The sequence below is a fragment of the Podarcis cretensis genome, assembly GCF_951804945.1.
Source record: "Podarcis cretensis genome assembly, chromosome: 2".
NCBI classification, from domain to species: Eukaryota; Metazoa; Chordata; class Lepidosauria; order Squamata; family Lacertidae; genus Podarcis; species Podarcis cretensis.
The window spans coordinates 106,903,767-106,916,922 of NC_137171.1; the positions used below are offsets into that span (position 1 = coordinate 106,903,767).

The following is a 13,156-nucleotide window of genomic DNA, read 5'->3' on the forward strand; positions in this document are numbered from 1 at the left end:
CTATGGCAACGAGACTGAAATGAGCTGGTACTGTACCATTAGCACCAATGCCCTGTCAACCATGAAGAAACCTGAGAAGTGACACTGAGACTGAAACACTGCCAAAAATGCCATGGGAGACTTGGAAACTGTTTTACCTCGAATATTAGAGGCCCAGGGATAGTCAACATGGTATTGAACTACATTACCCATCATCATCCCTGACCATCAGCCATGCTGGCTGGGGCTAATTACAACCCTCATAAGCACTATTTTATTATTAACTGGTGATAACCTTGCCCAACACCACAGCAACACTACTGACAGCCTGCCAGCGCATACTAGTTATATATCCTATCTGTGACTGACAGCATTCCTATTCTTTTCAAATTGTTAAATTGTGTTGCTTCAAGCGAGGCACAATGTTGCCACCAAATTGGTTCACATCCGAATGGATCCAGTGCCTACAAAGGGAAAGAGGAATTGACAGCCACATTCTCTGTGGCTGCTCTGCTGCTTTTTCTGTTGGGCTGGACAACTGATGTTCTGTGGCTCCTAATCTGTATGGGTGTTCAATATTTTTTTTTTCTTCTGTACCATGTCATCTGACCTGACTGTTAAGTCAGCAGCTCAAAAGATTCCTAGTTTCTCCTTAGCATGAGAGATGAAGAGCTGTGATGAACAACAACTTCAAATTTAAATACCTGAGCACCAGAACTGTTGCGTAAGAAGAGTTTGGATTTGATATCCCGCTTTATCACTACCCTAAGGAGTCTCATGTTGGGAAATGTTGGGAAAGATGGAGGGCACAAGGAGAAGGGGACGACAGAGGATGAGATGGGTTGGATAGTGTTCTCGAAGCTACCAGCATGAATTTGACTAAACTGCGGGAGGCAGTGGAAGACAGGAGTGCCTGGTGTGCTCTGGTCCATGGGGGTCACGAAGAGTCGGACACGACTAAACGACTAAACAACAACAACAACAACAAGGAGTCTCAAAGCGGCTAACATTCTCCTTTCCCTTCCTCCCCCATAACAAACACTCTGTGAAGTGAGTGAGGCTGAGAGACTTCAGAGAAGTGTGACTAGCCCAAGGTCACCCAGCAGCTGTATGTGGAGGAGCGGAGACGCAAACCTGGTTCACCAGATTATGAGTCCACCACTTTTAACCACTATACCACACTGGCTCCACATACTATGCCTTTGTATATCCGGTAGCAGAGGGGAAAACAGCTGAATTAGGGCCTATAACACCAGCATGGGATGGTAATGGTTGGCAGTCTTCCAGTACCACTTCCTTTTTTCAAAGGAGGTGTTGTTGCTCTTTGCAAAGCCCCTAGGTTCACATGAAGCTCCTATTTAGGCAGGCTTCTCTATGCCCTTCAATGTGAGGGTCAATGAAATGAACACATGGAATGGCTCCATCTATTATGAAATTACAGCTGAAGTATTATGAACACCATCACTCAAAACACCATTTTAGCCGGCCACATATCCCGAGGGTGTTGTAGTAGTGGATTTTGTGCATCGGCAGGGTATTGAACTTGGTCAAAGTTTGTTTTTCTTTTTAATGTTTATATTATTAACTTGTAAGATATGGATTTGGGTTTTTTTGTTTTTGAACGTTGATTTTTGTGTTTAGTGTATTGTTATTTTTCGATATTTTTCATCTTGTTGTGTGGAAAATACTAATAAAATTTATTTATTTTTAAAAAAGAACTGGGTTACCTTTGAGGTTCCCTCCACCTCTATGATTCTGTGGGGTTTTGGTTTTTTTTTTTGATAGACAGCATTTTTAGTGAGTGTTGGTGATAAGTGCAGCAAAGTTCTAGTGTGTATGTGTGACCTGTAGCCTTTCAGATGCGAATGAACTACAACCCATAGTCAATGCTGCGAGTTAAGAGTCCAAAACGCATCTATTAGCCGCCCATTCCTCACCCATTCTAATGGCTCAAATGACATGGATTAACACATCATCACCACCATAGTTTTATTATTTATACCCTGCCCATCTGGCTGTTTCCCCAGCCACTCTGGGTGGCTTACATTGCAAACGGCAAGGCAGAAGAGGTAACTGAGGGCAATTCATCTTTGGTAACAAAGACATTTCAGCCACCACAGAGCAAATCTATTTTAACACGAAATTGCAGTACAGGACACACCTGCCCTATTAGCCTTGCACAAGATTATTCTAGTAGGGCAGCACTGGTGTTGGCCCACTGTGTGCTGTCACAGGTATACATACTCACAGTGCAGTTTCACCAGGGCCCAGCTCCAGTTCAAAACAGAAGTGTAGACACACTTTGGGGTGAATTATGAAAGGCAAGCCAGGATTTGAGCAGAGGAAGGAATAAGACAACACAGAGAGCAATAGCCTTTGGGCCTTTAATCACACACAGGTGTAAGCCACCTTGGTTGGGGCAGATCACACACAGGCATGGCAATGCAGCTGCCTCACCTGAACTTCCTTTTAGGCAACCCTTCCCCTGTCCTGTTATTGCTCTGAGCGAGAGACCAGCAGAAAACCAGAATGGGAAAACTCCGCTATGGCAGCTTAAGTGCTTCCTTACGGGCTGGATGTTGGCAGGGAAGGGATTTTCCTAAGGAAGCCTTGATGTATGCAGTGCTGTGCTTCCACCAAGGCTGGGGTGAGAGGAAGCGGTGCTCCGGGCACTAAGCTAGATCTAGGCAGGGGTAGCCAAGACTTATTCAAACACATGACTGGGAGCAGTGAATAGGACCATACAAAATGGGAGTGGGTAAGGGAGAGAGAGAGGGAGAGGGAGAGAAAAAACCCCCACAGCGGATCACTGGCAGGTGTTGTAGATTTGGATCTGCTGATTGATGTCTCCCAAGATGACCCTCATCTTGGCCTCAAGCCCGTCCAGTTGGGCCGCTTTCTCCTGCAGCAGCCTCTCGTTTTCTTCATACGTTTCTTCCAGCGCTGAATAGGGACAGGGAGGAGAATTGCAGCAACAAAACGGAGAAAAGTTAAGGGAAAGATGGGCTGCTAAAACCGTCCCCTCCCTGAAACCTGCCTCTGAAGGGACAGTTCCAGACAAGGAGGTCACAGCCAGCCTCTCCTTGTGTGCTCCCTCCCCCACAGCAAATCTGCTCCAGATCCCCCAGAACAGATTTGGGAGGGCAGGGTAGAGAAAGTTCTGTTGCGCAAGTGGAAGCCCTTTGTTATGTACTGAGTGAATAGGATTCAGAATGCAGCAGTCTGATTGGTCCTAGAACCAATAGGATCCAGAATGCAGCAGTCTGACTGGTCCACAGGAGCCACCCAATCCAGCTCCAGGTGGAAGGGAATCCACAACCTGATTGGCCTGCAGGAGAATTCCAGAATTAGCCAATCACGTGGGGCCCATTATGTAAATAATGTATATAAGGCAGACATTCTGGGGGAACCTCCATTCCTCCTCACCACTATGAGCTGAATAAAGGGCATGAAATCCACTCTCAACTCTTGAGTATATTTCACCCTTTATGCAGAGAGGGTGACGTAATGAGTAGAGGCATGCAGACACAGTAAAGACATGTGCCCCTTTGGGGAAGAGGTTTCCCCGCCACCCTCCATCAAGAATGTTTGTGTCAGCCTCCCCACTGGAAACTCAAAGTGCCCAGAGAGCCATGGAGAGGGTGGATTAAGGAGTGTGTGTGTACTGGGTCAAAGGCTTGGCTGCCGTGATCTATAGATCCCGGGCAAGCTGCCTGGCTTTGCCGGAGGATGGCATTTGCCAAGAAGGTAGCATGAGCTAGGGCAGGGCACCTCCTGCTGTTTTAGGAAGAGAAAAACAACAATTCCAAGTCCCCTCGCAGTGCTGAGATTCCCAGGATGCTGAATCCTGCACAAGTTGCTTGAGTCTGACATGGAGATTGCCCACAGCTCTGCCCTTCCCCTCCTAATATCTTACTTCTACGGGAAGGGCCCTGCTTCCCGCAAGAGTCTAGACTCCCACTCTTCCTCAGCAGTCTCCTTCTGCTTTCTGCTTTCCCATATCTCCTCTCTCCTGCAACATCCAGGGCTTGCTGCCTGTTCTGCCTGTTCGCAGGTTTTCTATCCAAGCATGTCCTGAGTCACAAAATGGGATCTTTGGGGGATTTATCAACTTTCTAAACGGAAATGGCTCTTTACGGTTCTATCCTCCACAACGCAACAAGAGAGATGGAAATGGAAACACATGGGCAGCCTGATAAAATTCCACTTGTATTGTGGAATTCTCTGTATATTAGGCAGGCTGCATCAGTGTTTAGTTAGAACATTTTTATTTACATAAACTTGCCCTGCCGCGTGGCTCGGTTTTATGTTATTCCGAGCTTTGTCTTTTTAGGTTTTTAATTTTGATTTTATGCACGCTGCTTTGAGAAGACCTCTCCGCCCCCTTCTTGGTTTAGCAGTATGGAAATTTATGCAGACATAAAGTAAGTAAATAAGCAAACTGAAGACACCAAAAGGCAGGGCTGGCCAGGGCTTCCCACAATCAAAGAGCTGTTTCGGCATCTCATGTAGCTCCCTGTCCTTCTCCTGCCTACTCTCAAAATTTATGGTCTTCCTCTCCCTGGTTCCATCACCTCAACCTATTTGTGTGTGATGGTGATGGAGAGAATCTTTGGAAACCTGGATTTTGAAAGCGGCGTACAAACCAAATGAAACAAGTTCATGTGGCCTCGGCCCAGTATACCTGAAGAAGCGTCTCCACCCCCATTGTTTTGCCCAGGCACTGAGGTCCAGCTCTGAGGGCCTTCTGACGGTTCCCTCACTGCGAGAAGCGAAGTTACAGGGAAGCAGGCAGAGGGCCTTCTCGGTAGTGGCGCCCGCCCTGTGCAATGCCACCCCTTCAGATGACAGGAAATAAACAACTGTCTGACTTTCAGAAAACATCTGAAGGCAGCCCTGTTTAGGGAAGCTTTTAATCTTTGATGTTTTGTCATCATCATCATCATCATCATTATTATTATTATTATTATGATGATGATGATGATGATGATGATGTTGGGAACCGCCCAGAGTGGCTGGGGAAACCCAACCAGATGGGCAGGGTCGTAATAATAATACAGTGGTACCTCAGGTTAAGTACTTAATTCGTTCCGGAGGTCCGTACTTAACCTGAAACTGTTCTTAACCTGAAGCATCACTTTAGCTAATGGGGCCTCCTGCTGCTGCCGTGCCGCCGGAGCACGATTTCTTCTTATCCTGAAGCAAAGTTCTTAACCTGAAGCACTATTTCTGGGTTAGCGGAGTCTGTAACCTGAAGCGTATGTAACCTGAAGCATATGTAACCTGAGGTACCACTATAATAACAATAATAATAATGATGATGATGATGATGATGATTTGCACAGTTTACTGTCCAGAAGGCACAGAATTGTGTGAAACCCAGGTTATTGGGGGGGGGGGCAGAAACGTCACACACCACCCCAGAGAATATATTTCCCCCCTTCTCCCAGGCACTTACCGCTCAGCCGCTGCAGCTTGTCATGCGCGTCGCGCAGCAGGCCCTTGGCCTCGTCCCGTAGGCGCTCTGCTTTCTGCCGGGCCCGGACCACGTGCTGGGCCTTGCGTTCCACTAGGTCCTTCATGGTGCGGTACTGGTCACCCAGCGTTCCGTCCAGCAACTGAGATGCAGCGGGAAATAAGGTGCAAGCGGTGAGCAGGAACTGCAGTGTTATGCTTCCCACCATCTCTGGAGCGTTGCAAGGAAGATGGCAGGAAGAAAAGGCAGGAAATGGGCCTCCTCTGGGGGAACTTGTGTGGCCCTCCAGATGTTGTCAGGCTACAACCCCCACCACCCTTGACCGGTGGCCATGCTCACTGGGACTAATAGGGTATTGGAGTCCAAACAATATCTGGACAGGCTGATCCCTGACTTAGTGGATTACTTTTGTTCATGCCAATCATCTTGCTGAGCCCAATTTTCATTCATTCATTCAACAGCAACATCAATGTGTATAGTACTTTTCAGGGTGCAAGGGGACAAGTCCCTGTCTTGAGGAGCTAAGAATTCTAAAATCTTGTAAATGAGGCCAGGAAGGAATGCCATCATAGATGAGAGCGGCCAGTGATGGTGGAGTTGTTGCTTTTCGCTTCCTCCCGAGGGTTGTGCCCTCAGGTCCTGTTTGTGGCGTCTGGTTGACCACTGTAAGAAACAGGGTGCCATGCTCTCCCCTCCCAAATCTTTTTGTTGTAATTCCTGGAGTCATCAGCTATTTTCTCTCCAGGTCCCACGCCTCCGCTTGTGGCACTTTAGGGGGCTAGGCTGCATGGATGGATCCAAAAGAGGAACTGAGGGATGGTCAGTCCTAGTTCTTGGAGTTTGGGGTTGGCCTTTTAGGTGCCTCCCAACTTCCTGATTCCAAAGGAACACACAGAGACGTGAAACTGACAGGGTCCGGGGGCTGGAAGGAAGACAGGAGGCTATCAGCCTGGCTCCATCTGCCAGAGGCTTCAGCAGGTGGATACCTAGCCACACAGCCTTGGGAGGCAATCAGTGTTGCACTAAGGTGATCGTTCCATCAGGGCAAGCATTTCAGCTTGTCAGGTGGAAAGATCCGCCGCCCATTGCCCCACATGCTGTTCCATGGGTTCTCTAAGCACCCGCCCCCACAAGCCAATTAGAGGGGCATGGGGGGTTGGAACCCTGTCGCACAAGCCTTGTGTAGGGCTGTTGGTGGGACTGGCGAGCTGAATCCCACTGTTTATTTTTTCTTCTTTTTCTAAAAACACACATTTTAACTGATATGTTAACGATCAAATTAAACAAATGGCCAATATACCAAAAGATAGAAGTGACGGGAGAGACATCAGCAAAATCTCCTCTGATGCTTTTCTGACAGGTAAGGATTATTTTCCACCTGTTTTACGTAACATGCTTGCAGTCTCGAAAAGTAGGCGGACGTCCGTCTTAAGGCACAGCTTCCTCTCGGCCACGGTGGTTGGCAGGGCATTTGGGTGAAGGAGCATCTCTGACACCATCTTCATTTGTTTTTTGTCTGATTGCCTCCAAACAGTCAGTCAATTTCACCCTCTGAGTAATTTAGCAGGAATCACAAAGACCCAGAGAAACTGACAGCCAGTCACCATCTCTCAGCCTTAGCTATCCTCCTAACAACCCTGTTAGGTGAAGTGGGGAGAAGATATTCTGGGGGGTGAGGCTGGGCTTGTTCGATTGTGTGCTGCACACATTTCAATTGTGTGCTGCAGCTCAGTATTATAGCAACAGGAGTTTGTTGGCGCACTTGGTAGTTTCTAATAAGACATTATTATTATTATAAGACCTATAAGACATTAGGATGAAACTGGCAAGACTGAATTCCTGGAGCCAAACGAATGAAAAAGCAAATGGAGTGGGCAGCAGCGTCACCAAAATTACAAGGCAAAGAGGATACACAAAGTACCAGCTAAAGAACGTGAAGCATTTCCAAGTACCAATTTGCACAAGAAATACTTGTTTTGCATTATTCACTGCAAGCTGCCTGGTGCTTGTATGACGAAACATGGTAGAAAACCTTCCAAAATAAAATGAAACTCAAACTTGCACTGCTGCGTGGGCAGCCACCCATTCGTACCCTGTGTGTACACAATGCAGCAGTGATGCTTCCTTCACCTGTACTCTCAGTCCTAACCCAAGAGACAGCTATTTATCCATCTTTGCCAGACTCCTAGACCTTCTCAAGCCCAGCCTCACGTACCTGTTCGGCTTCACCAGCTCGGTCCCTGGCAGTGCTGGCTGTCTCCTCAGCTCGCGTGGCGGCCAGGCTGTTGTTGGCTCGTTTCATCTTGAGCGCATCCACCTGCTTGTCGAGGTGACCCACGCGCTCCATGGCTTCAGCCAGCTGACCTTCAGCGCTTGCGGTCTGCTGCTGGATCTGAAGGGAGAAGGGAGGCAAGATGGGAAGCTGGAGAAGGTCTGCTGCATCTCACCATTGTGGGAAGGTCTCCGCCATCCTACACGAGAGCGCTGACCTCACTGAGGAGATGTTATGACTCAGGGGATTTAGAGGGCATCATGATGCCCCCTGAACCAGCCTCTGGTGCCCCTCCATCTTTGGAAGTTCAAGCCAGTGTGGTGTAGTGGTTAAGAGCGGTAGACTCGTAACCTGGTGAACCGGGTTCGATTCCCCGCTCCTCCACATGCAGCTGCTGGGTGACCTTGGGCCAGTCACACTTCTCTGAAGTCTCTCAGCCCCACTCACCTCACAGAGTGTTTGTTGTGGGGGAGGAAGGGAAAGGAGAATGTTAGCCGCTTTGAGACTCCTTACGGTAGTGATAAAGCGGGATATCAAATCCAAACTCTTTTTCTCTTCTACTGCCAGACGTGCCCTCAGTGCCAACGCCTCAATGGCATTACCATTTTGAGGCACGGAGGGCTCCAGCTCAGAGGCCATAACAGAACCGTGGCCTCCCCTGTTTCAACTGAATCCACAACTCATTAAACTGACACTCCTTGGGGGTGGGGCTAACTGCTCCAAGGATGCTGTAGGCCTAATTAAGGCTGAGGGTTCGCCCACATCTCCATTTGCGCCACTGCTTCCCCCCAGGGAAACTCAATTGTTAACACTGGATTGGAACAGACAACTGGTAGGGTTTTTTTTTTTTTGCAGATTGTTGTTTGCTCAGCTTTAGCACTAAAGAGCAGGTTTTCGGGGGGGGGGGAGCAGTGGGGCAAAGGCAAAACTGCTTGGTTCCATGGTGATTGATTGGGCAACAGATGTTGGACACAATATAATGTTGTAAGATTGGGAAAGGCTGTGGAAGAAAGGGGTCAAGTTTACTGCATGTACTGTATTAAAAGAAAATAATATGAAAATGATGTATAGATGGTACTTAACCCTGATGAAATTAGCAAAGATGTATCATACAAATGATAATTTATGTTGGAAATGTAAAGAAAAAGAAAGTACTTTCTATCATATGTGGTGGACGTGTCCTAAAGTGAAAGACTTCTGGGGAAAAATATATAACGAGTTGAAAAAAATGTTGAAAAATACATTTATTAAAAAACCAGAAGCCTTTCTACTTGGAATAATAGGATTGGAATTGCCCCAAAACGATGTTAGACTGTTTTTGTATGCCACTACAGCAGCAAGACTTTTATTAGCCAAAAATTGGAAATCGCAAGAGATACTAACAATAGAAGAATGGCAGATGAAGATGATGGACATTTTGGAGCTGGCCAACCTGACTGGAAGAATCCGCGACCAGAAAGAAGAGGAGACACAAGAGGATTGGAAGAATTTTAAAGAATATTTGGCTAAATATTGTAATATAAGATAAAGAGAAATTTATTGGAAGTAATAATTAGGCTTAGGGGTAGAATATGAATATGCTATTAATAAATATTAAGGATTAGAATATTAATAAAGGAGAAGAAGTTAGTAAATGAAAGAAGTTAATATTATTAGAAATCTGAATTTGGAGAACTGCTAAATAGGTGATATAATGAAATTCAGTTAGAGGGGATTTGAGGAAGTCAGTTATCAATGTAATGAAACTAGGATTTGGAAGTTAAAATTCATTTTTATGTGTTTTTCTTTGTTTTTTGTGTATTGTAATGTTTTTCTTTTTTCTTGTTTTTCTTTTTTATGTGATAAGTGTGGAAACTAATAAAAAAAAAAATTGGGGAGGGGGGACTGCTTGGTTCCATGCCTAGAAAAAGTAGGTCAAGTGGAAAAAGCACTCGGACCCGTGCTTTCTAGACAAATGGAACTGAAGACAAGCACAGAGCCGTGTTGCTTCTTGGAGCTATCCAGGGTGCTGCTTACCTTGTTTCTTTGGACTTGGTTTTTCAAATAGCTTTCAGCAAAGTACCTTAACAAAGACTCCTGAGTAAGCGTGGCAGTCAAGGAATAAGGTCCTCTTGTGGATCAGAAATTGGTTAAGTTGCAGGAAGCAAAGAGTAAGAATGAAAGGGCAGTTCTCCGAACGGAGAGAAATAGGAAGTAGGTCATTGGGACCTGTGCTTTTCAACTTGGCTCATAAACAATCCAGAATGAGGGGTGAGCAGTGAGATGGCAGCGTCTGATACTGAATTGTCCAGGGTCTGACTGGGTATAAAGGCAGCTAATTATGTTCCAAGGGACATGGGTGGCGCTGTGGTCTAAACCACAGAGCCTAGGGCTTGCCGATCAGAAGGTCAGCAGTTTGAATCCCTGCGACGGGGTGAGCTCCCGTTGCTCAGTCCCAGCTCCTGCCCACCTAGCAGTTCAAAAGCACGTCAAGTGCAAGTAGATAAATAGGTACCACTCTGGCGGGAAGGTAAACGGCGTTTCTGTGAGCTGCTCTGGTTTTGCTGGTTTTTAGTCATGACCCGGAAAAACTGCCTGCGGACAAATGCCAGCTCCCTTGGCCTGTAAAGTGAGATGAGCGCCACAACCCCAGAGTCGTCCACAACTGGACTTAACTGTCAGGGGTCCTTTACCTTTACCTAATTATGTTCCAAGTCCTTCTCTATGTTTGATTATGTTTCAGGGGAGGGCTGCGCACAGCGACGGGGCTTACCCTATTCACGACATTCTCGGTGTTGTCGATGTCGCTGGCTGCGTTGCGGATGGCTTTCTCAGCAGCGCTTTGAGCCCGTTTGGCGTCGTCCAGAGCCTTCTTCACTGCTTCGGCTGCAGTCTTGACGCTCTCTGCTCGAGCGCTGGAGATGGGAAGAACATGCAGCAAGTGTGAGCCCAGAGCTATGTGCACTAGTGTCCCCCTCCCCTCCTCCGAGATCTGTGCCAAGCCCTCTCTCTGGATGAAAGAGAGCCCTGAAAAAGAAGCTGGTTGATTTAGCTTCTCCCTGAACGTTTTTGTGCTGACCATTTGTGTTCCCCACTGTTCGGTTTTTATTTTTGAAATAATTTTTTAGTTGATTTTACAAGTGTAGAGTTATAACATTGCCAAATACATATCCATATTTAGAGATTTCTCTGTATCTCTAGACTTCCCACCTTCCCCTCCACAGGTCCTATTATCAACTTTTTCAAATGCATATTATTTCATCATCCAAGTTTTGTGTCTCTCCATTTTGTCCATAGTATTGTCTACATTACAAGTGTTATTACAATCCTGCTAATGTTTTCATCTGCTTACAGTGGTCTCTCAAGTAAATTGTAAATATTTCCTGTACTTTATTAAAGTTTTGGTCTTCTTGGTTCCTGTACTTTCTGGTCAGCTTTGCCATTTTGACCTGCTGTTCGGTTTTTAGCTCTGCATAATTAATTTGTTTTGTACAGTGGTACCTCGGGTTAAGAACTTAATTCGTTCCGGAGGTCCGTTCTTAACCTGAAACTGTTCTTAACCTGAAGCACCGCTTTAGCTAATGGGGCCTCCTGCTGCTGCTGCTGCGCCGCCGGAGCACGATTTCTGTTCTCATCCTGAAGCAAAGTTCTTAACCTGAAGCACTATTTCTGGGTTAGCAGAGTCTGTAACCTGAAGCGTCTGTAACCTGAAGCGTCTGTAACCTGAAGTGTATGTAACCCGAGGTACCACTGTACTACGATGCTTTTGAAAGGCTAATTGTACAGCTGCCTCCATGTTTCCCCACATCAGTGAGAGTTTGGCCCTCCTTGCATCTAAACCACTCTTGTATTTGAGCCTAGATGGCAAACTAGTCCAAACAGTGGCCGCCCCACCCTTGTACAGTGGTACCTCGGGTTACATACGCTTCAGGTTACATACGCTTCAGGTTACAGACTCCGCTAACCCAGAAATAGTGCTTCAGGTTAAGAACTTTGCTTCAGGATGAGAACAGAAATCGTGCTCCAGCGGCGTGGCGGCAGCAGGAGGCCCCATTAGCTAAAGTGGTGCTTCAGGTTAAGAACAGTTTCAGGTTAGGAACGGACCTCTGGAACGAATTAAGTACTTAACCTGAGGTACCACTGTACTCTGTTCAGCTCCTGTAACACAGCCACATGAAAGGGCCTCTCATCACCATGTTTCTAGCAGTATCTGATATGCACAGTGCTTCACAATTCTCCTCATTTAACTTTGCAATACACCTAACAAAGGAGGTTATTTTCTCTCAGCCTAAGACCCAACGGTGAGCTTCATGGAGGAGGGGGGATTTGAACCCATGTTCAAACCTAATAATAAGCCCACCATCAGTTCAGGTTTTAACAGCAGCTGTGGAGACTCCTGACAGGGTGCTGGTCCCACACAGCAAACTCCTACGCTGCCCCAACTTCCTTTCCCTGTGCTGAATAACTAGTTGCTGCTCATGAAGGGAGGAGGACCAAGGGGAGCACAGTTCTGTCCCTATGGCCTCCTCTCTGGGTCCGACAGGAGCAGCCTCCATCACACGCCCTCTCCGGCCCTCGCACACTCACTTGGCGCGGCGTGCGTCTTGCAGCAGCTGTCCTGCCACACGCACGTCTCCCGCCGTTTGGTCCAAGATGGCGTCCACGTTGGCCAGGCTGCTGACGCGCTCCTTGATCTCCTCAGCGAGGTGGTGGATCTGTGCGGGGGATGCTGGGATGGAGAGTTCCAGCACACGGGAGGCCACCAGAGCAATGCTGTCAGGGTTGGCTCCGTCAACTGTGTGAGCAATGGGGTCAGTCAGCGCTACAGACGGGTAGAACGACAGGCCCTTGTTTCTCGCAAGACCCACTGCAAATGTCCCCTATGCCCTGCTTTCTTTCATCCCTGTCTGAATACCCCCCAACATGCACACACACACACACAGACACACACACAGAGAGAGAGAGAGAGACACTGCTGGAACCATTAAGGGGTAAATATGTCCACCTGCCTTGCCTGGGACTTGTATAAGCAGGTGCAGCGTCATTCTTAACTTTTTTGTATGGAGTTTTGCCTTTCCCTTTTTGGCAGGAACATGAATGTAACTGGCTTTCATTTAATTTTTTTCAACATTAAGATTGCGTTCTGAATTATTTTTGGCACTTGCATTTTTATTCTTTGTGAGAGCTCCTTGTGAGGAGGGGTCGACTGTCCAACCACTTTAGGAATTGTTGATTTGTGAGAGTGGTTAATGGGGTCTCCTTGCAGCTCTCAGCAGCCTTAACACACTATAGCTCCCATAAATCTTTTTTTTTGGGGGGGGGAGCCGTTCAAAAGTGGCATTTTACGGCACGTGATGTACCGTACGTTACACGAGCTGTCTTTTTGAGATAGGCATCGAACAAAATAAAATAAGGGACTGGTTTAGGGGGGCAGCCTGATATCCTGCACT

General features: G+C 47.0%; 1 protein-coding gene across 1 annotated transcript in view; it reads right to left on the reverse strand.

Moving 5' to 3' along the window:
* Nucleotides 1–2,339: 2,339 nt before the first annotated feature.
* LAMB2 (laminin subunit beta 2) overlaps nucleotides 2,340–13,156 on the reverse strand; it is a 60,732-nt gene continuing 49,915 nt past the window's right edge. The window contains exons 29-33 of the mRNA XM_079957726.1: nucleotides 12,294–12,501; nucleotides 10,480–10,621; nucleotides 7,671–7,847; nucleotides 5,438–5,597; nucleotides 2,340–2,922 (exon numbers count right to left, since the gene is read on the reverse strand). Of these exons, the coding sequence (XP_079813852.1) occupies nucleotides 2,786–2,922; nucleotides 5,438–5,597; nucleotides 7,671–7,847; nucleotides 10,480–10,621; nucleotides 12,294–12,501 (824 nt within the window). The 3' untranslated portion in view covers nucleotides 2,340–2,785. The remainder of the gene's footprint in view (nucleotides 2,923–5,437; nucleotides 5,598–7,670; nucleotides 7,848–10,479; nucleotides 10,622–12,293; nucleotides 12,502–13,156) is intronic.